A 25,850-nucleotide genomic window follows, 5' to 3' on the forward strand; every position below is an offset into this window, starting at 1 on the left:
CTGACAGCTGAAGAATACTGTAGTAGCAGAAGTATTTTAGAGCATGATACGCCTTGTTTGAACTACTTAGTCCTTGAATATTCGATGGAAAAAGAAAAAGAAGACTAATAAGAGTCATTATTTGGGTCGGTTTGGAATAAATGCCCCCCCAACTAACTCCTACCAGTACCCATTTAATGAGCCCACAAAACTAAGAGAAAAATGGATTGATAGGAAAATGTCAATTTCTTCTTCTATTTATTTATCCTTTGGGAATGGAGTCGAGTACAAAAATTTATTAAGGGTTAAAATTGGAATTCCACCCAACTTTTTATTATAATATCTTCCATTTTTCTACAATTCATAAACCAATGGCATCGCACTCAAAAATAAATAAAAAATTAACGTATCCATGACATTGACCTAATAGTCAATGAAATGAAAAAACTACAATTGAAGATCAAAGTTCAAACTCATGTAGAGATATAAAAAATACTTCCTTAATACTTGTACTGGTAAAAGATACTAAATATACATAAAATAATCGAGGAGTATACAAATTAACGGGGCACAATTTTTTTTTTGAAAAAAAATACTTAATGATTAAGGTATCCATAATTTCTTCTTCCCTTAATTGAAGTGGATGGTCGATAGTTGTTATGGGCATGTGAAGCAGTGAAGAGAGTGTGATGTGAAAGAATTCAAGCCAACCAAAAATTCCCATATCCCCTTTTTCTTTTTGCATGAACCATTTTCAGTCAAATTCATAACAATTTCATTTCCTCTCCCCTTCACACATACAATATTCATTTCACCATTTTGTTGCCATATTCAGCACACAAAAATAATAGATTAGTACCTCAGCTTGTCCATACCTATTCTGTAGGGGTAGATGCAAACCCATTCTTGGTTTTTTCTTGTATCTAAAACCGACCATGCTTATGCTACATTGAGCATTCCCTTTTAATTTTTCTGCTTTCAGATTCAAGAAAAGTCCAAAACTTTAAGTCAAAAATTTCTTGGCTGTCTGTTAGCTGTTGTTTCTTTCTTACTTCATACTCTATATCTTTTAGCTGTTCTGTCCTCTTACTTCATATACTCAAATCTTGTCCAAAACAGAATTAAGTAGAAAAAAACATAAGGATGAGAAACACGTCATCATCAACAACATCAGCAAATGATGTGATGATGGAAATTGAAGCAAGTAAACCACAAGGTCATGGTATTGTTGTAGGTGGATTAAGTCCTTTAAGTGAAACATTATGGAAAGAAAAAACAAACACAGAGTTTATTGGAGATGTTTCGGCTCGTTTAGCTTGGAAAGATCTGACTGTAATGGTTACTCTTAATAATGGAGAAACACAAAATGTTTTAGAAGGACTTACTGGTTATGCTGAACCTGGTACTTTTACTGCTTTGATGGGTCCTTCTGGTTCTGGCAAATCTACACTTCTTGATGCTTTATCTGGTCGTCTTGCTGCTAATGCTTTTCTCGCTGGACGAATTTTACTAAATGGTCGTAAAGCTAATCTTTCTTTTGGAACCGCCGTAAGTATATCTTATTTGTTTATGGGTTCTGAACTTACCATCGAACTCATACCTAATTTTAGTTACTGGTTTCACGGTTAAAAATGGACTAATACAGATACAAGATTTAAGCAGAAGCTACTGTGTTGAAACTTATGTTTTTTGTTAATGTACAGGCATATGTAACACAAGACGATACGTTGATTGGAACTTTAACAGTTCGGGAAACAATATCGTACTCAGCTCAACTACGGCTACCTGATCGGATGCCGTGGTCGGAGAAACGGACATTGATTGAAAGCACTATTATTGAAATGGGACTTCAAGATTGTGCTGATACAGTTATTGGGAACTGGCACTTGCGTGGTATAAGTGGAGGTGAAAAGAGGAGAGTTAGTATTGCACTTGAGATTCTTATGAGACCTAGATTGCTTTTTCTTGATGAGCCAACTAGCGGTCTTGACAGGTAATAATATTTTCAAGCTTATCTCTTTTTTTCTTGTTCAGCAAATAGATCTATGGATAACATTTGAAATGAAATTACTAAATGTTTTTCTTTTTTCTTTTGTAGTGCTTCGGCTTTCTTCGTTACACAGACGTTGCGTGGACTGTCCAGAGATGGAAGAACTGTGATAGCTTCAATTCATCAGCCGAGTAGTGAAGTATTTGAGTTGTTTGACAGATTATATTTGCTTTCTGGAGGCAAAACAGTTTACTTTGGTCAGGCTTCTGAAGCATATGAGGCAAGATTTCTCCTCGCCATCGTATTAACTTATATGCATCGACAATATTATTGTTAAGATTTTTGCTAACACTCAGATCAAGAACCGCGAAAGTCTCAAAAAAATTGGTTGTGTTTTCACTTTGCAGTTTTTTGCACAAGCTGGATTTCCTTGTCCTGCTTTGAGAAATCCATCAGATCATTTCCTACGTTGTATCAACTCTGATTTCGACAAAGTTAAGGCAACTCTAAAAGGGTCGATGAAGCTACGGGTATTCAAATTTCTTTCCTTTGATCATCTTGTTTCACTTCAAAATTCCAAATCTTTGTTAGCTTAGTGTTCTACAAAATTAGTAAATGTTTTTTTATTTGCTATTGTTGCTCTGTTTCACGGAGGGAAACAACTGAAGTATGCGTACCATGTGCTTTTGTTTCCGATAATGTGCAATAAAATAATCAATAAACTATACAATCTGCACCATTCTGCTGTTCTTTCTTTTAACCTAATGACCTATTCTTAGTTTCTTTAAACCAAAGTAAACTACTTTTCGCAATATTAACCTTGTTTCCTTCGTCTAACTTTATATTTTCTGATTCTTATCAGTTTGAGTCCAATGAGGATCCTCTTGACAAAACAACAACAGCTGAAGCTATACGCACTCTAGTTGACTATTATCGTCGTTCTCAGTACAGTTACTCAGCTAACGAAAGGGTTGAAGAAATGTCGAAAGTTGTAAGTTTTGATGTTCAATACTCTGTCATCGTCTAACCATTTTCTCCTATCAAAGATGATTATTAATTATTCATTTTGGTGAGTAACAGAAAGGAACAGTGCTGGATTCTGGAGGAAGTCAGGCTAGTTTCTTCATGCAGTCCTTCACCTTAACCAAACGTTCCTTTGTTAACATGTCAAGAGACTTTGGTTATTACTGGTTGAGGCTTGTCATCTACTTAGTGGTCACTATCTGCATTGGAACTATCTATCTTAATGTTGGAACCAGTTATAGTTCCATCCTGGTAATATCCTTCTCCTTGAATTAAACAGTAATTAAAAGATTTAACTTTTATATTTTGACAGTGCAAAAGAACTTTTAGACGATTAGGTCAGCTAAAAGATAACTACAGCAGGTTAAAAATCCACTCTTTTACACTTTAAAAGCAAAACAACAACATAGTTGAAGGATTTTAACTTGTTAATTTGTAATAAATGAAGACAAGTTGACCTCATTTGTGCTGTATGTTCAACTGCTATGAAACAGGCAAGAGGAGCATGTGCATCATTTGTCTTTGGATTTGTGACATTCATGTCAATTGGAGGATTCCCTTCTTTCGTTGAAGATATGAAGGTTAGTACCTTGTATCCTAATCTTGAAAAAGCTATCCAATTTTTCGACACACACACACACTATATATAACAACTTGAGCCATTTTCCCCCATTGAAAACAGGTTTTTCAAAGAGAGAGGATGAATGGACATTATGGTGTTACTGCATTCGTCGTGAGCAACACCTTATCCGCGATGCCATTCCTGATATTAATCACGTTCCTCTCAGGCACTGTCTGCTATTTCATGGTCCGTTTACACCCGGGTTTCACACACTATTTGTTCTTTGTGGTGTGCCTCTATGCTAGTGTTACTGTTGTCGAAAGTTTGATGATGGTCATAGCTAGTATTGTCCCTAATTTCCTCATGGGTATCATTATAGGTGCTGGAATTCAGGTACTAAAAAACTTTATTAGTTTCCCTTCAATTAGTCATATTACAACCATTTCCAACAGTCTAAATTAATGTTATTGTTCTGTTTTCCTCTTGATGCTAGGGCATATTTATGCTTGTGTCTGGATACTTTAGACTCCCCAATGACATCCCAAAGCCTTTCTGGCGTTACCCGATGTCTTACCTCAGTTTCCACTTCTGGGCACTACAGGTAAGACTACAAATTCAGTTTAACTTCTATACACTGACAGAATTATCTGTACATTGCACGTCTTATTTGTGTTAACCAAATGGTGGATGGTGCAGGGGCAATATCAAAACGATTTGATGGGGTTGGTGTTTGATAACTCAAGTCCTGATCTTCCAAAGATTCCAGGTGAATTCATACTAGAGCAGATATTCCAGATCGATCTGAACAGATCAAAATGGATAGACGTAAGTGTCATCTTCGTTATGATAATCACCTATCGGATCATCTTCTTTATCATGATCAAGATCAACGAGGATGTCACGCCTTGGATCAGAGGTTACATTGCCAGAAGAAAAATGCAGCAGAAAAATGGGAATCAAAAACAGACTATTGCTCCTTATGGTCTCACTCAATCTCCTTCTCTTAGAGCCTACGTGGGAAATAACCATGGATCAAATAGCAATCGTCACTAGATAAAGTGAGGCATAGTAATGTTAACTAATAATGTCAAAAAGACCCCCAAAAAAATCGAAAGGCTTATTATTCGTTACTACAAAAATTTGTATCAAATTATATACGAGGAGATGGTATTTTTTTTTATTTTCCATATTTAACCATTCTTCAGCTTGGTGCTTTAAATATGCGCTAGTATGAAATTATCATATGCCAAGTGTTGCTTTTTTTCTTCTCCTTTTTGTATTATTGTTTATGCAAGAGAAACTTCATATTTTGTATGTCAATAGTGTTGGGCATATACTATTAATCATGCATTTGGATATAGTATATTCTAATAATTATCATGGTTAAAAGTCTAAGTGGGAGATTGTTGGGATATATACTATTAACCATGAGTTTGGTTTAGATATAGTATTTATTATGAAATAATTGTTTATTCAGTTTTAATAAAGTTTTAAATAGATCATATAATAGTCTGTGTCCTTTGCTTATATAGTAGATGATTTAGTGTATAGAGTTTAGCTTATACACGGAAGATTAAATCATCGGTTCTTATAAGTATAAAGTTTGAGTTCACAATCTAATGATGGAATTGGACAAACCATCAGGAATGATTGTAGCACAAGATTAAATATAATTAATCTTGATTATGGGAATGGTTTAATTCCAACTTCTTGTGCTAGTACATTTTGTATGTATTGAACGGACCAGGTAGAGATAAGTATTTTATACTGACTTAATAAAATAAACTCTCTAGCCATTAAATGTACTTATACTCTTAATCTTGATATAATTATTATTAGCTGTGTATATTATTATTGTTTTGATTTATTAAAAGGCGAGATTCTTTCGTGGGTCAATATGCCTGGTAAATTGGATAATAATAATATACATTGGCGAAGTAATAGTTAGTTGATGGAATCCATGTCTCGGTTTAGAGATTGATGATATACCTTTATGAAAGCTTATAAGTTTTCATGTGTAAACCCGGCCGGTGGATTTTGTATCCGACACATGAAATAAGTTAAGCGAAAGTCTAAAGGAAATAATCAATAAATTAAATCGTCAGTAATTTAATTTAATTGATTCGTATCTGAATCTTAACATGGGGAGTTAAATAAGATTTAATGGATGAATTTCGAAATTGAATAAGGAGTGTAATTACGAATTTTTAGTGGAATAATTCGTAATTAATTATGGTGGATATTAATTTCGAAAATTACAAATTAATTCCATAATTGGAAGCCTTGTTAATTAAATTCTGTGGTCCCTACTGTGCCTAAATAATAGGAAATAAAAGAATCTTTTTTCTGGTGGAAAAGAAAACCTAACAGGTTTTGGAAAAGGGTCTTATCCCTTAAAACTTGTGCTATAAATACATAAGGTTTTCCACCTAGAGGGATGAGTACATGGTGGCTGAAATTTTCAGCCAAGTTTTCCTAGAAATTTCGCCCACACGAAATTGCTATTTTCGGGTATTATTTGGGTAACACAGTAGAAGACCGTGGAACGTTCGAGGATCACGATTGTGCGGGTGATGGAGATTCCATTGAGAAGTTATGGAACTGAAGGCTCACGTGGTAGAAGAGATATGTTCACGCTTCAAGAGGTAACCCGTGAAATCCCGTTTATGCTAGTTGTCTAAATTACATGTGATTTTGATATTGGGATTGCTTCCGCTGCATATAATAATCCATCAAATAGGTGTGAGTCTTTGTTGTTTTTTTCTTTTGCTAAATATTTGGTCAAACACTTCAACTTTAAAAAAAAGTAATTTTTTTTTTGAAAAAGAAAAGATACATTTGACTTTGGAGAACAAGCTATAAGTATCATTTGCTGTTGTTTTCAAGTTTTAATACGTAGGAGTATTCCTTTTGTCCAATGTATGTGCACCTTTTTGCTTAACTTTGTTTAACTACTTATATAGAGTTATAATTCTAATTTCACTATTAATATTTTATAGATAATTATGACTAGCATTTTTTAAACTAGTACTCCTATTCCATCATTTGGAATGAAATTATATGGGTCAAATACTTGTAAAACACATATTAGCAACTTAGCATTACTTGAGACACATTTATAAGCTATTCTGATTTCAGTTATTAACCCCAGATGAGACATTTTATATCTCAAACAATTTGAGACGATGCTAAAAGCTCGCACATGGATCGAGACATATACACTTATTACATTAAAATAAAATCTGAAACTTTTGTACAAAAAACAAAGAGTTTAGACCATTAGTGAAACAATGAGACTACTACCGAGACTTATAATCTAGTGATATCGGTAAGAGTCTATCACACAATAAACATTAATTCAATTCTTATTGTTCTTTTCTCTGACATAATAAAAGGTAGTAACAGAAAAACAACTAGAACCTCATCAAGGATCTAGTGTTAGAATGCATACATACTTTTCTTGTATCTCATAATTAATCCACCGAAAAAAACCCTGTAATGTTAGTAAATTTTAGGTAAATTCCACTAAACACCCTTCTAATATGACTTAACCGCAGATACACCTCATCTACTCTTAAATTAACCAACTACACCCCTATATTATGAAAATCTTATACAAATTTTAGTTTGAATAACATTTTCATTTTACAAATATGTTATATATCTTCATTCAGTCAACTAGTCAACGAATGAAGATATATGTAAGGTAAAAACTTTAAATATTTCTTCCCGTGAGAAAGCAATTATCTTTCAAAAGAGCACATCTCATTAATTTATGACTTACTAATAATTTAACATCTTGGTTTGATTTACTTGTTCGCTGATTCAAGTGGTACGTGAGTTGGGTTTAGAACGTCGTGAGACTCTTTTCTCTATTAAACTATGGAAAGCACTTTATAGTAGCGACACGGATTCACCACAACTTATGACTTCGCCAATGGGGCAAACGAAGGCTAACCCGTTCTGGTTGTTATGACTGGCAAGAATCCGCCAGAGAAAATGCAAGACGATAGAAGAGTTCGCTCCGCCGTGTTCTTGGATTTCTTGTTTGGGCTCATCATATGTTTACTGTGGGCGCGACCCCAGTCAGCTCGAAGAAGTAGCTCTTTCAATTAATCCATACTTTTCTTGACGCGATACAAAAGGCGACTTTCGAGAGTCACTTAGCCCCTTGACCTCTTCTCTCAAAAAAGACGTTGTGCGGGCAAGTCGATCAAAGTCAGAGCGGGGAGGGAAAGTTTATTTACAGTTGTTGTAGTACGACTTTTCATTTCCTGTTCGGTCTATAGTTGAAACAAGCAAATTAGCAAGTTAATTACAAAGTATCAGATTTCTAAACTATAAAAGAGTAAATAGTAAAAGAGCTGCCATTTTTTACTTGGAAAGAAAATCAACATCATACTATTAGAAACATAGTAATAGAATATGAAATAGTTTGAAAATCTAATCTAGATTAAGTTTAAAGTAACAACTTAAGAGTTAACATCAGAAGTTACACCTCTGATAACTATATATATCCCTCCCTATATGTCATGATACTCACAACTCAAGAAAAAGAAACACCATTTGCAAAAAAAACAGAAGAGAATGGCTCCTATTTTGAATGGTGAGGTAGACATTGTGATACCAACAATAAGAAGCTTGGACTTCTTGGAAAATTGGAGGCCATTCTTTGAGCCATATCATTTGATCATCATTCAAGATGGAGATCCTACCAAGGTGATTAAGGTCCCTCAGGGCTTCGATTATGAGCTCTACAATCGCGATGACATTAATAGGATTCTTGGTCCTAAGGCTAGTTGCATCTCTTTCAAGGATGGTGCTTGTCGTTGCTTCGGGTTCTTGGTTTCCAAGAAGAAGTTCATTTACACCATTGATGATGATTGCTTTGTAAGTAGCACTTTCTCTTATTGTTCATGTTTTTTTTTGCATAGATGTTCATTTAGTGTCGAGGGTCAATTGGAAACAGTCTCTCTACCCACAGTGTAGGAGTAAAGTCTGCATACACACAAACCTTTCCAGACCCCACTTGTAGGATCATACTGGGTTGTTGCTGTTTTGTTGCATAGATGTTGATTTATTTGGGATATGAGATTGATTTTTTCGTCTTGTGATAAAGGTGGCAAAGGATCCAAGTGGGAAAGATATTGATGCATTGGCACAACATCTTGACAATCTGACAAAACCATCCACACCCTACTTCTTCAACACTCTGTATGATCCATACAGAGAAGGCGCTGATTTCGTTCGAGGGTATCCATTTAGCTTGAGGGAAGGTGTGCCAACTGCTGTGTCCCATGGCCTGTGGCTTAACATCCCTGATTATGATGCTCCTACTCAGCTTGTCAAGCCTCGTGAGCGTAATACCAGGTTAGTTCATATACAAAAAATCGAATGCATACATACTTTTCTTTGAAAATACTAATGGCTTTCTAGTATTGGCTCAAACAGGTATGTGGATGCTGTGATGACAATCCCAAAAGGGACACTCTATCCCATGTGTGCTATGAATCTTGCATTTAACAGAGAACTTGTTGGTCCTGCTATGTATTTTGGGATTATGGGAGATGGCCAACCTCTTGGCAGATATGATGATATGTGGGCTGGTTGGTGTTCTAAGGTATGATAATCTGTTTCTTGATTTGTTTTAAATTGACACAACGTGATGTTTGAAGCAATCGTACATTATGTTTAACGTAAAAATGCTGAAAATTGAAGGTGGTGTGTGATCATTTGGGCTATGGAGTGAAGACAGGGTTGCCATACCTGTGGCACAGTAAGGCTAGCAATCCATTTGTGAATTTGAAGAAGGAATTCAAAGGGTTGTTCTGGCAAGAAGAGATGATTCCCTTCTTCCAATCTGTTGTCTTACCAAAGGAATGCACTAATGCCCAACAATGCTACCTTGAGCTGGCTAAGATGGTGAAGGAAAAGCTTGGTCCAATTGATCCCTATTTCCACAATTTTGCTGCTGCTATGGTCACTTGGATTGAGGCTTGGGAAGAATTCAATGCACCAGCAAAGGCTAAGATTGACTCTGTGAAATCTGCTTAGACACCAAAGTTCATTTAGTTTCTTGATGTTGTATCTTGAAACTTTATTGCTATCGCTTTGATTCAGTTCAGTTCTGTTTTTGTTTTTGAATAAAAAACCTTTTCTTAGTCAGTGTACTAGGAAATGAGTTTCAACAGCAGCAGGTTAGTTTTAGGCTTACTTCTCCTGTTTTGCTTAAGAATAAACAATGAATTTACTTTTTATGTCCAGGGTTTGATATATAGCATTATTCATAGCATGTCTTCAATCTACAAAAAAGGGCAGCCCGGTGCACTAAGTGCTATACACAGCCTTACCCTGCATTTCTGCGAGAGGCAACAACTTTACTAGTTACGCCAAGGCTTTCCATCATGTCTTCAATCTATAGACTAAACAAATTGATATTGCCAAAACATTTCCTAACCATTTCTTAAGTCTAAGGAGAAACATATATAAAAGATCCCAACAACAAAATGTGCAAGTTTAACAAGGTAGCCTCATTATTCTCAAGTCAAAAATTGAAAATGAACAACAGTTATATGAACAATACCACCTAAACAATTGTAAGTTTTATAAGTAAAAATGATTATTTCACTCGAAATACATCTCAAACAAGCTTTTCAATATTTCAACTATCGAAATTCATTATTTGCAAATGTTAAACATCAATACAAAGGTCATGTTGGGAGTTGAAAAACCTCTTCAGCTTGTTTTCCTGCTATCAAGAATATGCCTTGCGAGAATGCTGATATAGTAATAGTTAAAAGAGCCATGAAAAGCAACCATAAACAAGTTATAGAATACCAACTCCTCCGTTTTGGCAGATTAACTGATGCCTTGACATCACCTTCAACCATCCTGATTTCTCGATCTTTTGATTCTTTTTCAGTTGCAAAAGAAGAGGTTGATGAGCAAGAAATTAAGGAATCATTTCTGTCCATTTGTTTAAGTAAACCAAGACAATCACTGCATATTTCCTCTTCACTAATACAACTTCTCTCATCATTTTCCTCGAACAAGCGTCTTCCTTTAAGTTTACCACTGACTAAAGCAGTCCTTCTGTCCCTTAGTATTTCTTCAACAGCCAAATCATTCTTCTTCACTTTCCAATTAAACCCTTCTAATTCTAGTGGTGATTTGCTGTCCTGTAGTGAAGACATTAGACTTCTTGGAGAGTTTCCAAGAAGTTTAAAAATATCCAGGCTAGTACTAGAAGAGTCTGATTTTGCAGAAATCTGAGAAAAATTCAGTGATTTATAATTGGATTGCTTGAAACTGTCCCAATCTTTTTGAAGATTTATGAACTGTTGGTACAGTGCTTCATTTTCACTTTTTTTGTTCCCTCCTTTTGATCTTCTCATTATGACGGTTTGTTCTTTACAGTTTGCGACAAATCTTGCTTCTTCTTTTTTTGTTGTTGTGGGGTTGGGTTTCTATAGTTTTAACTTTAAAAAAGTTAGTTTTCCAAGAAAAGAAGGAATGTGTTGTAAACTGCTTGAAGTTAAATCGGGATTTTAGGCTACTTAGCCACGATGCGTAATCATCCTGTGACCTGTCTTCTGGTTTTTGAAATTTGATTTTGTGTGATAAGAGTGGTTAAAATCTTTAAAAAGTGTTAAACGGTGTTACCGGTCTATTTCGAACTAATAGCCTTTGGATTCTCTAACCCAAACGAACATAGTAGTAATTCTATTAATTATTATATATTCGGTATGAGGCTCCACGACCAAGGAATGTTTCGGAATTGTACCACAATCCATTTGATTTGATGGATTCGAAATCAGTAATTTAACATATACTTAACGAGTTTTTTAAATACATATACAAGGTTAAGCTAAAAGTAGTGAATTAGGATGAAATCATACCTCACCTTCTACATTTGTCCTGCGTGTACATAGAGTTGCATCAAGTAGCAGCCTAATGCCCTGAAAACGACGGAATTTGGTCATGGGTATAGTATTACTTGGTACTAAGACTTTCTACATGTGTATAATTTCTTATTTTATCCTACTTTCTCTATTTGGGAACTATCTATTGCTCGCAAGTATTGGACATTCCAAGATTGATTAACCTTTTACTTTATCATATTATAGTTGAGAATGACATGCGAACAATACAATAAACAACTTCTTCGGAACATATAAAATCCTTCCAGGATGGTAAGATCTATCGAAGCAACAAAAATTAAAACTAACCAACTAGACAAAAACTTAGGGTAATAATTAAATTTAGTTACAGCTTATAACATAAATTTTGTCAAGTTGACCCTTCGTTCACTTCGTATTATACCTATAATAGAGTACACGTTGACATTAAGACCTTTAGAAAATTAGATACGGTTTTTGGGTCATTCATATAGTTGAAATAATTATGCACATTTCTCCCTTATACAAAGCACACAAATTAAAATAACTCTAGATTGGTCTTAACATTGTTTTAAGTTACCACGCTTAGGAATGATGTTGGTCACAATAGGTATTGTTAAAGTGTAAAACAGCTTTAGCTTTCACATTCCAACTAATAGCCCTTGGTTTACCAAGGAAGTTGTGATTGATAAAATTCTATCTGTATCACGATATTTACATCACGATATTTACATCAAATCCTATCAATTTATCATGATTAAGTATTTAATAAAGTAATAATATGTATCAAAGAATCATGATAAGGTGAAAGAAATCCATATGCAAATATATTTTATGCATCTATTCATTTGGTATAAATATCGAGTGTGGATAAGTTTTTACCCGTTTATAACTCTCAATAAGTAAAACGTGCATTCTTGTGCTTTTGAATCTTGTTGACATGTGTCACAGTAGGTATCAACCTGGAACTGTTGCATAAAAAAAGTAATTTATCTTATTTGGCACAATAACATAACCTTAGTCCATGTGATTAAACAGTTTGGTATGTGATAGAGCCTTAATACCAAGTCCAAATCCTGGTTGAGCTTACTAAGTGTTGGGCCTTTCCTTATTGGGCCATCTTTCATTTTGACATTTCAGGGAACCGAGCCTTATCCGGATAGTTCCACATTCATTTGTACATATAAATAGAGTTAGTTGACTCTATTTTTAATTAATGGATTAATTTCTAGTTACTTTATCGTCTCCCGTTCTTCTCTCTCACCGACTTAGGCGATTAGGGGTTTCTACTTGATCCAATTCTCAAATTCCTCGTTGATTTTATAGGTTAACATGGTATCAGAGCATCGATCCGAGTTGTCAGCAACGCTCTTCATTATTTCATCAGTTTAGTTTCTTTGGTTTCGTCAATCACGATCTTCCCCGACGATTTCAACGGTTCAGACAATGTTTGGGGTTATCTGCAAATTTCGCCTTTGGAGGATCAAGTTTCACTTTTCTTGAGTTCAATCAAGGAATTCCGGTAACATCTCTTCGATTCCTTACAGTAATTGATAGAATGTTCAAGTTTGTGCTCTAATTTTGAAAATTGTTCATATTTGTGTCTGATCTTCTGTGTACTTGATATGAAACATTGGGTTTGAGACTTTGTTGTATATGTCAAATAGTTTCAATCTCTATTTTCAACTTTGAATTGCACGCATGGCCCCAGACTCGATTCCTACCTCATCACCTACCTCTACTGCAATTCCCCTTAACACCTCACTTGATCCTTCTCATCCGTTGTATGTGCATGCATAAGATAATCTGGGAGTTACACTGGTAACTATTCCTTTTCTCTGGTACTGGGTATGTATCTTGGAGAAAGAATGTTCTTATTGCTCTATCTGCTAAGAACAAGGCTGGGATGGTTAATGGGAGAATCACTTAGCCATCACCTGACTCTCCTTGGTATGGCCATTGGCTAAAATGCAATGACATGGTCTTTGCATGGTTGAGTAATTAAATGTCTAGGGATATTGTTGACGGTGTACTTCATTGTGACACTGCAAGGGATCTTTGGAAGGATATAGAGGAGAGATATGGTCAATCTAATGCTAGTAGATACTACCAAATTCAAAGAGAAATTGGTGGAGTCTCTTACGGTTCTACTGACATTGCTAGTATTACACTAGGTTAAGAAAATTGTGGGATGAGTTAAAACTGTTTCATTTGGGCCAGCTTGTACCTGTGGAGCAGAACCACATTGCAGTGAAGGACAAAAGCTCATTCATTTTTTTACTGGGTTGAATGAAGCATACTCCAATGTTAGAAGTAACATCCTCATGATGATTCTTGTGCCTTCTTTGAGTAAAGCCTATTCAATGTTACTACATGATGAGAGTCAAAGGGAAATTCAAGCTTCAGGATCTCCATTTCTTTCTGAATCAACTTCCTTTCATGCCAAATCTACTCCTGTTCAAAACACTTCAACAAACAAGTTTTACTCTTAAAAAATCAATTTTGAGAATAAAAGGTCAAATATTGTGTGCAAATATTATAGAAAACCTGGTCATTCTGTTGACAAGTGCTATAGGCTGCATGGGTTCCCTCCTGATTTCAAATTTACCAAAGGGCATAAGGCTGTAGCCTGTGTTCAGCTTGATGACCCTAGAACTGATTCCTTTTTACCTCCTGAAGCTCTACCTGGAAGTCCAGTCCATGGTTTCAGTAAAGAGCAGTATCAACATCTCATGAGTCTATTCCAACAGTCTCAAATTTTTGCTGCAACTCAGGATCCCAGCATTGCCTCTTCTACTATGGGAGCATTTCTGGTGTGTTTTGTAGTTTTGTTATGTATTCTTTTGCTTTATGTTGTGTTTCTCAATTAAAGGTTAATATTTGGATTCTAAATTCAGGAGCTACCAACCATATGACCCCATATAAAGAACTCTTACACAATATTCAACCATTACCTTGTCCTTACTTAGTAATACTACCAAATGGTTACAAAGTAAAAATAAATTGCGCTGGTTCTTTAAAAGTATAATGATCTTGTTTTAGCAAATGTTCTTTTAGTTCCTTCCTTTCAATTCAATTTAATTTACGTTCCACAGTTAGTTGATCAATTTCAATGTATAACCCTTTTTACCAATATCTCTTGTTGTATACAAGCCACTTCTCTGAAGAGGCCACTGGAAATTGGTAGAGCTGCTAGTGGATTGTATATCATATCTCATTGTGGGATAGTCTGTTTCATCTGTAAATACCATATCAGCTATATTTTCATCTCTTAAATGTGATTACAGTGCGTGTACAACTACTTGTAATCATGTTTCTTCTATCAATAAAGCTGATCTTTTTTGGCATCAAAGACTAGAGCATATGCCATTTAATAGAATGAAATCTATTTCAGTTCTTTCTGATAAATTGTCTTCAAAACAATCCTTTATTTCTCATGTTTGTCCCTTAACTAGTCAACAAAGACTCTCATTACCTGATAGCATTATCAAGTCCACTCACTCCTTTTAACTTGTACATATTGATCTATGGAGTCCTTATCATACAAGGACATATAATGGGTTTAGGTATTTCTTGACTATTGTTGATGATTTTTCAAGAGTGACCTGCACAAACTTACTTTCTTGTAAGAGTAATGCTTTTTCTATTATCAAAGCTTTTGTTTCCATGGTCCAGAATCATTTTAACTCTAAAGTTCAAACAGTTAGGTGTGATAATGCATTTGAGCTAGGCTCCAGTGCTCAAATCTTATCCTATTTTGCTGATTCTGGGATTTTTCACCAAACCACAATTCCCCACACTCCTCAACAATATGGGGCTGTTGAGAGGAAACACAAACATCTTTTGAAAACATCAAGAGTATTTTTATTTTATTCTAAACTACCTGTTAATATTGGGGTGATTGTGTGCTTACTGCCACCTACCTGATCAACAGGTTTTCTTCTAGTGTTTTACACAACTTGTCATCTTTTGAGAAACTTCATGGTCATCTTCCTACATATTCTTATCTAAGAACCTTTGGTTGTCTTTGCTTTGCTACCTTGCGAAAGGTGGGTAGGGATAAATTCCAACCTAGAGCATCTCCATATGTTTTTCTAGGTTATCCTTTGGGAAAGAAAGGGTATAAGTTGCTCAATCTTACATCTCAATCCATCATATTTTCTAGGGATGTCAATTTTCATGAGAATATATTCTCTTATCATTCTTCATCTCCTCCTCTTGCTTTGTCCATTTCACCTGATCCCTTTACAGACATTTCCCCTACTGCAACAACTTTTGCACCTTTACATGTTTAGGTTCTTCAACCTGCTTCACCAGTGGCTTCTTCTCCTCATGCTCCTCATTCCTATTCTCTTTTTCCTTCTCCTTCTCCTACCCTTTCCACTGTTCCCTTTACTGTACCCCTTGGGATATCCACTAGAGAATCTAACACACCTGCCTATCTTCAAGACTATGTCTACTACACAGCCATTCCCACTTTTTTGTGAATTCCAAGGTTACCTCTATTGAGATTCATATGCATGAACATCAGCTTTACCGTCAAGCAGCACCTCATCCTGCCTGACAGGATGCTATGGTTAAAGAATTTCATGCCTTGGAGGCAAATTATACTTGGGATATTGTTCCTTTGCCTCCAAGAAAGAGGGCCATACCATGCAAATGGGTATATAAAATCAAACAAAGGTCTGATAGTTCAATTGAGAGATACAAGGAAAGATTAATGATTAGAGGTGATTCTAAGAAAGAGGGCATACACTAGTTTGAAACTTTCAGTCCAGACAACTGTTAAGTGCCTTCTCACCTTAGCAGTCAAATATGGTTGGGCAGTCCACTAATTGGATGTCAACAATGCTTTCCTACATGGTGATCTCCATGAAGAGGTATACATGAAAATCCCTTTAGGCTTGACTGTTGCTCCTTCTTCCTATGATCCTCCTTTGACTTGCAAATTGAATAAATCCCTCTATGGTCTAAAGTAGGCTTCTAGATAATGGTTTGCAAAGCTCTCCCAGTCTCTTCTTTCCATAGGTTACTCCTCTAGCAAGAATGACTCCTCTTTATTCACCAAAATCACTGCCTCCTCCATTGTTATTTTGGTAGTGTATGTGGATGATATCCTTTTAGCTGGTAATAATGGTCAAGAAATTGCAGATTTGAAAGCCTTTATAGATTAACAATTCAGAATCAAAGATCTTGGTTCTATTCATTATTTCCTTGGCCTTGAGTTCTCTTTTGTAGAAGGTGGTTATGTAGTACATCAACACAAGTACACAAATGATCTCCTATCTGAATTTCACTGTCAAGATGCCAAGCCTGTTATTACTCCTCTTGATCCCCAGAACAAGCTCCATATCGATTCTGGTGATCCTATTTCTGATCTTTCTATCTATAGAAGGTTGATTGTCAAGTTGAACTTCTTGCAACACACAAGGCCTGACATCTCTTTCTCTGTTCAACATTTTAGCCAGTTTCTGGTATCTTCTAAAGTTTCTCATATGTTGGCTCCACTACATGTTCTTAGATACATTGCTAATGACCTTGCTCAGGGTATTTTACTCAGCAGCTCTTCTGATTTCACCCTCAAAGCTTACTCTGATTCTGACTGGGCTACCTGACCTATCTCAAGGAGATCTTTTACTAGATATTATATTCTTCTTGGTGATTCTCCTATTTCTTAGAAGTCCAAGAAACAACCTACTGTTTCGTTAAGCTCTGCTGAAGTAGAATATAGAGCTTTGAGACAGGTGGTTGCTGAGATTTCCTGGCTGCTTAGGCTTCTTGCTGATATGGGCTTGTCTATTACTTCTCCTGTTTCTATTTTTGTGATAGTCAAGCTGCTGTACATATTACTAGAAATCCCGTTTTCCATGAGCGCACCAAACACATTGAAGTGAATTGTTATTATGTTAGGGATGTTCTTTCTTCTGGGTGATTTCTCTTCAGCATGTGCATACTTCTGCCCAACTAGCTGATATGCTTACCAAAGCCTTAACTGATGTTCCTCATCATAGAGTTTTATGCAAGCTTGGTGTTCAATCACCCTCAAGCTTGATGGGGGGGGGGAGGGTGATAGAGCCTTAATACCAAGTCCAGATCCTGGTTGAGCTTACTAAGTGTTGGGCCTTTCTTTATTGGGCCATCTTTCATTTTTACATTTCAGGGAACCGGCCCTTGTCCGGATAATTTTAATTTTAGCCACATTCATTTGTACATATAAATAGAGTTAGTTGACTCTATTTTTAATTAATGGATCAATTTCTATTTACTCTGTCGTCTCTCAGTTCTTCTCTCTCACCGACTTAGGCGATTAGGGTTTTCTACGCGATCTAATTCTCAAATGTTGATTTCATAGGTTAACAGTACGTGTGAACAATTCCTCTATGTTTTTAGATTTAAAGGTCAACGTATCTTTGAAAATATAGTTATTTCTTTCGTTTTTAAAAGTAGTTGTAAATAAACTATGTAAAAATCTTAAAATTGTCTATCTTATGAAGAAATACAATTATCCAATCATGAACGGAAAAATAAATGTCAGTAAAATTTAATATCTTTAGCCATTTTCATTAGATTAATTACGCGACTATTGCACTTCATGTTCCTAGAACATTTCTAGTTTCCCAACATATTGTTTATGAATGGAAATGAACCCACCCCCCAAAACACCCCACCTCCTCTCCTTCTGGATTTTCATTCGTTTTACATTCTTTCTACTTCACCTGAATTATCTGTTAAGAGAAAAGATACCAAAAGCAGCATAAAAACGGAGGTCCTCTTCTTGTATAGAAACATTGACCATGCCTACTAATCTAAAGCAAGATTATGACCAAAACCTTGGTAAGTTATTCAGTTAAATTTCATCATGATTAACGTAGTAAACTCCATACATTATATATATAAAGCTGGAGTATATATATGAACTCCCAACGGATATAGAATTATTTTAATTCATTTATTTATGTTGGGCTTCAGGTTTGAAGACGTTATTATGTCATGTAGAAGAAGAAATTGCACAACATGTTATTTTAACAAGATGTCAGATGCTCATTCCCATGTTTACCAGGTACTATATAATATCAAGCTTCGCTCTCTACTTTGTTTCCCTACTAAATAATAACAAAGAAAAAACATAACTCGATGGTTGTAGACAGCGGTGGTAAACGAGCGGGTCGGATCGAATATGGTCATATCGAAAACGTGTATTGTAAAAACGAATAAAAATATCGGCCCGGACTATATTTAATACGGATAGAAAATGACCAGTTAACCAACGGATAATAGGAATATCCATATTGTCTATGATTTCTTGAATATGATCAGTGATCACATTTGGCAGAATTTCTAGTTTCCCAAACTTGAAGAACACCAAATTTGTGTCTTTGCAAATTTAGAAGTCAAACTCATTGGTTATCCATTTTTAAGTGAATTATAATATGGATCTTATCGATATTTGGCCTATTTCTAAAAAGTTCTTATCGATTCAACGCCGGTATCTAATCTTTTTATTTATGTTCGCGAAAATACACATAACAACTTTTGTCTAGTTAAAGATTGAACATCAATACGAACCAAATAATAAAATTGTACTAAAATTGTTTAATATGAATGAAATTTCTTCGCCCTTAATCTAACTTCTGGATTTGAACCTTGAGAATGAGGAGACTCCAAATAGGAAACACTTCACTTTAATTGGCTATAGATTGCTCGACAACTAATTGGTTTTCGAATAACGAATTTTTTGTTAAAAGAAAGAAGAGAATTGTTGACTTCTATGGATGTTTTATACTGTACTCTATACTTCTTTACTTAGAGATTAATTATGGAGATCTCTATGACTAATTTCTTTTTGTTCAATAAGGTTTTCACTTTTTCTTAAGAAATTCCCAACAGGAGGATTTAATTTTTGCAAATCTCGTGTGTTACTCCAGATGTGCTCCTTACTCCTTAGACTCTCCGCAATTTGATTCTCTAATTTTCTTTATAATGTTTAATCGAACTTTTGACTTGAAATTTAATGTGAATATAAGCATGTCGAAGAAATACTTATTCTTATTATTTTTTGGGTACATTTATTATTTTATTTTGTTGTGAAAACATCGCTATAATCTCTCTGTATTTGTTACACTTTTGTTTTTTTGGTTCCTAAATTGGTGTCTAGTATATGTTTTGAGACTCGACTAATTCGATCGATTTTGTATAAAAACATTCCTAAACCCTATGGGCGAAGCACTTTTTACCAAGAGGACCTTCGTTCTCATAGAGTAAAAACTTACTCGCATCAGATGTTTACACCAAACCAATAAATATATGACACACGTCTTTTTAGGTATTGTTAAATTACTAAACTATAAATATATGACATACGTCTTTCTAGGTATTGTTAAATTACTAAACTATAATTACATAGTAATACATTTTCTCTTCTTAATTTCTGACTTTACCATGATATAAGATCTAATATAAACATTCGGTAAATTTTTACTATTTTCAGCTCGAACGTAAAATCTTTTGTTAGGATAGAAATATTAATTTGCAAGTTCGACTCTGCATAGAGTGTAACTTTAAAGAATATAACATCAATCACTGGAATATATCCGTTTGACCATAAATTTTGGCTCAAATATTTGAAATAATGTTTAAAAATTATTTTAAATAATATCAACTTGGCACATTGTTTCAATTTCAAAATAATGAATTGAAGTTTGAAGCATGAACTTTTGGATTAATTTGATAAACTTTTTGAAATTAAAAAACACTAGATTAATTTCATTCTTTTAAAATTATATTTCCTAAAAAATCAGTAGTAATAAATTGCTTAAAACTTTTCTCATATCAAAGTTTAAGAAATTAAATCTTGAAAAATTAAATCAGAAGTCGTCATTGATAGGAGTACTAATTTTCACAGTTTTACTTTGACTTCATTATTTGACCAAACAGAAAGCAAAACCAAAGAGAAGAAAACAGAGACGCTACGAAGTAGAACCCTTTATTCTTCTGCAAACAAGCTCAGTTCTTCTGTGTATGCTCTCTTTCGTCGTCTTCTTTTTTCTTTCTTTTTTTCCAATTTTCCTTCTTCCAACAACCCTAGAACCGAACCCGACCCGGAGGTTTTTTGAGCTGAGTGTGGGGGTTGCGGGTCGGGGAGTTTCTGTTTGTTATTGCGTGGGTTCCGACTTGGTTTTGAGGTTATAATGTGTTGTTATTGCTTTATACTTGAGTAATGCTATTTTTTTCAGGCTGCAATTGGGACAAATGGGAACGGAAGGTGAACAATTGACGGAGCAGGAAACTGCCATTTATGATCGTCAAATTAGGGTTTGGGGTGTTGATGCCCAGAGAAGGTGAATATTAATATGACGCGTCACGAACAGATAGCTGTTTAACATGTACATCCACTCGCTGAGTAAAAAAGAAAGAAATATACATCGACTTAAACACATAAATTTGTATACCAGTTTTTTATTTGGAAATAAAGAAAATAAGTAGTAGAACATCTCTATTTGGTCAATTTGGATTTCAATCTGTATTATGTGTTGTTTTGCTTCAGGCTCAGCAAATCTCATGTATTTGTCAGTGGACTGAAAGGAACTTGTGTTGAGGTAGCTTTTCTACTTTTGGACTCTTTTTGTTGTTAATATTATTTTTTTACTATGGCAGTGTTTTTCGCTGCAACATTCAACTGAACGTATTAACCACTAATTATAGTTTTGACTCTTTGAATTGGGACTATTACGTGATAATTCACCAAGCTTTATTCATAAATATTACACATCATGATTATTGGCCCCTTGATATGTTCCTATCGAACATCTTGAGTACCAGTTGCTAAAATTAATTTTGAGTAGCTTCTTGTACTTGTTCTATCTTATTTTTTTCTTTATGTTTTGTTTAATTATTTACCTTTTTTCCCAGTTCTGCAAGAATATTGTTTTAGCTGGAGTAGGTAGTTTGACGCTAAATGATGATCGCTTGGTAACAGAAGAGCTATTATTAGCTAATTTCTTAATTCCTCCCGATGAAAATGTATTCCGTGGGAAGTCCATTGCTGAGCTTTGCTGTGATTCATTGAAGGATTTCAACCCTATGGTTTCTGTTTCGGTAGAGAAAGGTTGTTTTTTTCTTCAAATGAACTATTAGTTTGCTTCTTTCCTCTAGCTCATGCAAAATTTTGTATTTCCATTGGTGTTCCTTGATCTGGACATTGCTTCTCAAGTTGAATGCAGGATGAAAGGAACATAGTAAGTTGGTGGGATTAAAACGGAAGCAAGAAATTAGAAATAATTAAGCACAGCATCACAGTTTCACTAGCATCATCTGTCAAAACGAATGCGGAGGACATTTTGACAAGTATACTCAGTTTCAAGGGAAAAACGTCTCACAAAAAAAGAAAAAAGAAGAAAGAATTGGTTTCTTCTTAGCTTTGTTTGACATTTTGCAGAATAAGCATTTGCATTTCTTCATTCGCTATTGTGGTGCATCAGGAAATTTTTTACGGAGTGTTGTAAACTTAGGCTCTAGAATATTTTGACTAACGACTATAGTCACCTGAATCTAGATCAGCTCAATGTCAACCAAAGAAAATTCTCACTATCTCCCAACTTTGCCTCAGCTGTCTGGTTGTTCATCTAATTGCTTACATTATTATAGTGATTTTTCTTTAAGGTGACCACTGAATGAGGCTGTAATGCACACGTGCATTTTAAGCTGTTAGATAACTCACTCAATAATTGCAAATCCTAAAATACAACGAGCTTGTTATTATGTTATCTTTTAGCTTGACTTCCTGATGTACTTGTTTTTGGCATTTCGTTATCTGTTAAGTAACTTTGTCTATTTAATGTCAAATTCAATTTTTCTGTTGTCAAAGCTGTTGGATTTAATTTCTCATGTGACTTTTATGCTATATTTTTCAGGCGCTCTCTCCAATTTTGACGCTGATTTCTTTCAGAAGTTTGATGTTGTTGTTGTTAGCTGTTGCTCCCTTTTGACGAAAGTAAAATTATCCTTCCATTATATGCTGTTTTAACTTCTCTCTAATAAAATTATCAGATTCCTTCCTAACTGGTACCTTTCAGGAAATACTGACAATAGTTGTTTTGATAATGTTTCCTCTTGCAGAAATCAGTAAATGCTAAGTGTCACAAGTCGCCAAAGCGTGTTGCATTTTACAGCGTAGAATGCCGAGACTCCTGTGGTGAGATATTTGTTGACTTGCAGAAGTACAGCTACTGTAAGGTTATAACCAACTCATTTCTTTGTTTATTCCTCTTTATTCTGCTGGATTATATCCTTTTCTCTCTTAAATGTAATCTTTCCTCCCTAAATGATTAAGTAGAGTCACTGATCTTTTTTCCCTTATTGTCCACTTGGTCTGTCTTTTCATATCAAAAGAAATAGGACCATAAGGCCTTCAGTAAATTCTTTCTGTTACTTTTGCAGAAAAAAAATGAAGAGACAATGGAATGCACATTGCAGTATCCAAGTTTTGAGGTATAACTTCATTGAAGCATAAACTAATAACATTTGTTTTATTTAGCCATAATAATATATCGCTAACTTGTTCCACTGTTGAACCTATATATCTTTCTATTTATGATAAATATTTTTAGGTTAAATAAATTTGAAGTCTTTAGTCAGCAAAAGCTTAGTCCAATTGAAAGTTGAAACTGAAATAAATTCTCATTGAGGTCAATCTTAGAAATAATTTCAACTCAAGGTTATAACATCTCTGTGTCTGGTAGAAAGTATATCATGACTATCAAAGATTGGAGACGCTATAGTAGTCCCAACAAACAAATGATATTTTATTTCGTATTACAAGCTTATAGCATGCATGTTTCACCTTCTGAACATAGAGCCTGATGTTTGTGTTTCCATTTCTTAATTCATTTTTTACCTTGTTTTAGTGCATTTAGAAGTACTTGATAGTCAGCTTAACTTTGTATGTGGTATTTGTGTAGCTTGTAAAAGTATATGGCAGCTTTTAATTGTAGACGATTTTTGCGTAAGTGATTGTCCATATTGTGCAAGTCTATGATTCAGACTAACAAGAACAGAAAGCACAGAGATGATCTCCTTACATACCACATCCTTCTGAATGTGTTGTCAATGCCATTGAGGAATCATCAATACTTGCTTCCTGTGGTTTCTTTTGCACCTTGTCTCCCGTCATTGCCTTTTCTATACTACCCATTCCCAACATGGATTACAGCTTTGGCAACTTGTTTATCACCAGTCTCAGCACGGATATAGTTCATATTTCCAGTTCTAGTTTAAATTCAGACACATTTGGTTGCATCTAGATTAGAAATTCTTTTGAGTATTAATCTTCCTAAAAATAAACTAGGACAGAAATGCATAAACTTTTTGAATAAATTAAGATGCAATTCTGAAATCATAATATCGTTACAAGGTACTGACAAATACCTAAATTATCTTACACGATAATATTTTCTACACACTGAAGAATCCTTTTTGAACCCGTTAACAACAAAATGTACACTAAAGAATCCCTTCATACCCCGTTAACAAAAATATCCAAGGAAAAGCTTGACTTCATCATTACTCGTTTTTTAAGTCCATAGGGTTTCCTATGTTGCAGAGTATTACCACAATTGCCCTAAGATTAATATTTACAGGAAGCCATTGCAGTCCCCTGGAGATCACTACCCAAGAGGATGTCAAAGCTATACTTTGCAATGAGAGGTAATTGTATTGCTCAGTTTCTTTTAATTTCTTATGCAGCTATTGTGATGGGTTGTCTATTACAGTGACTTCTTATCTGAGATTTGCTAAATGTGACTTGGTATTCAGCATTCCATAAAGAAGGAGAGTTATCTGAGTCAGAACTATGATGATTTGCTTAATTTCTGAAAACTTTTGCTTGTCCATAGATCAGAAATACATATAGGACCAATCATATACATCTGAGAAGTGCACCTATAGGAAATGTTAATCTCCAGCATGCAGTAATGTTAGCATAATCGTGTCCCCCCTCCCTTATCTCCCGCCTCTGGGAAATACATATGGAAAACGTTTATATCCAGCAGGCAGTATGTTAGCCTGGTCGTGGACAAACACAGCCCCCCGTCCCCCCCCCCCCCCAAAAAAAAAAAAAAAAAAAAACCCTACAGAGATGCAAAACAAAAATTTTCTCAGAATGTTGTAGGCTAATGTCAGTTTTTGGTCATAATCCAAATTTTGGCAGCCTGAACGTGTAATATATTAATGACGATCTTATTGTTAGTGTTCTGAACAGTAATAATGGTGACAAATTGATAACACGTTCTTCTGATATATAGCTTGAGCAGAAGAATAATTTTTTTAAGTGGCTTGTCACCTGACTCCTTGACCACTAACTCTGTTGCAGTTATAGAAAGGTTTGAAGAGCTTGAGGGCCGGAATCCTGGAGAAACTTCTGCTGATGACCTTCCAAATGTTCAGAAGTTGAGAAAGGAACTCTGTGAGGCACATGTATAACCCCGGAATCTGATATGCTCTTGTATATAAGTTTCATTCCTTTCCTCGAGGTTGTTAACCTATATTGCCACTTGATTACAGTGCTTAAACGAATCTCAGATCCCAGATTCTCTTCTGCAAAGATTGATAGCAAGTAGAAGCGAATTTCCTCCTGTCTGTGCAATCATAGGAGGAATTCTTGGACAGGTAATTATGCCACTGTTGTGTTGAGTGTTGACTAAAACTTTTGGACTTCTTTACTAATGTGTTGTAATTCTCTTTCTTTGCAGGAGGTGATAAAAGCAATATCTGGCAAAGGAGATCCTCTTAAGAACTTTTTCTTCTTTGATGCCATGGATGGTAAAGGGATAATAGAAGATATATCTAATGTCAACAGCTGAGGATGCTCTGACTTAATGATAGAAACCGTCTTTTAAGGAACGCTGACCTTTCTGGAGTGTCTTTTAGGTAAACCATATGACTAATTACAGCTAAACTTGTGGACATTCATTCAACTTAGAGTTCTGATCAGCAAAATTTATGATGTTTTTGATACTTGGGACCATCAGTTGAGGGTTCACGTTGTCTAATATTCTGAAACATGCAGTATTATCTCATTTTCAGTTGTCTCTCTTCTCTCGAGATCTCTAGGCATGATAAGTTTAGAGACGACAATGGGGCGGGTTTGAACCTATGCGGGATGGGCGGGTTTGGGCCTGTGTGGTTGTGGGCGGGTTGACTTTTTAAAAATAAAATATTTGCCCGGGTTCGAAGCGGGACACAATTAAATAGAGATGAATCTATTCTACACAAATTCTATGGTTGTATTGGTGAAAAGGTCTATTGTTGACTATTTTAAAATTCAACCCCTTCCTCTTGAACACACCATATCCCCACCCTCCAGAAGAAACAAAAAGCCAAAGATAAAATGACAAGTATGCTT

General features: G+C 35.1%; 3 protein-coding genes across 4 annotated transcripts; all 3 read left to right on the forward strand.

The window, feature by feature from the left end:
- Positions 1-629: 629 nt before the first annotated feature.
- LOC104230273 (ABC transporter G family member 11) lies at positions 630-4,874 on the forward strand. Its single transcript, XM_009783042.2, has 10 exons — positions 630-1,527; positions 1,683-1,972; positions 2,078-2,249; positions 2,377-2,499; positions 2,832-2,960; positions 3,050-3,244; positions 3,487-3,573; positions 3,675-3,947; positions 4,048-4,155; positions 4,251-4,874. The coding sequence occupies exons 1-10, from the start codon at positions 1,123-1,125 to the stop codon at positions 4,605-4,607; spliced, it is 2,139 nt and encodes a 712-aa protein (XP_009781344.1). The 5' UTR covers positions 630-1,122; the 3' UTR covers positions 4,608-4,874.
- A 3,230-nt stretch (positions 4,875-8,104) lies between these two features.
- Positions 8,105-9,750, forward strand: LOC104230274 (probable UDP-arabinopyranose mutase 1). The gene is made up of 4 exons (XM_009783043.2): positions 8,105-8,444; positions 8,674-8,924; positions 9,006-9,174; positions 9,273-9,750. Exons 1-4 carry the CDS (start codon positions 8,142-8,144, stop codon positions 9,606-9,608), a joined length of 1,059 nt encoding a protein of 352 aa, XP_009781345.1. The 5' UTR covers positions 8,105-8,141; the 3' UTR covers positions 9,609-9,750.
- A 10,625-nt stretch (positions 9,751-20,375) lies between these two features.
- On the forward strand, positions 20,376-25,524 carry LOC104230276 (SUMO-activating enzyme subunit 1B-1-like). 2 transcript variants are annotated; one of them, XM_009783044.2, is made up of 11 exons: positions 20,376-20,468; positions 20,686-20,790; positions 20,997-21,048; positions 21,362-21,557; positions 22,363-22,442; positions 22,568-22,684; positions 22,889-22,939; positions 24,088-24,154; positions 24,819-24,922; positions 25,010-25,114; positions 25,198-25,524. In XM_009783044.2, exons 2-11 carry the CDS (start codon positions 20,702-20,704, stop codon positions 25,306-25,308), a joined length of 972 nt encoding a protein of 323 aa, XP_009781346.1. In that variant the 5' UTR covers positions 20,376-20,468; positions 20,686-20,701; the 3' UTR covers positions 25,309-25,524. The 2 variants fall into 2 exon arrangements, with proteins under 2 accessions (XP_009781346.1, XP_070027249.1); XM_070171148.1 differs by lacking the exon at positions 20,376-20,468 and adding an exon at positions 20,593-20,611.
- The last annotated feature ends 326 nt before the right edge of the window (positions 25,525-25,850 follow it).

This window comes from Nicotiana sylvestris, chromosome 3 (genome assembly GCF_000393655.2).
Source record: "Nicotiana sylvestris chromosome 3, ASM39365v2, whole genome shotgun sequence".
Lineage (NCBI taxonomy): Eukaryota > Viridiplantae > Streptophyta > Magnoliopsida > Solanales > Solanaceae > Nicotiana > Nicotiana sylvestris.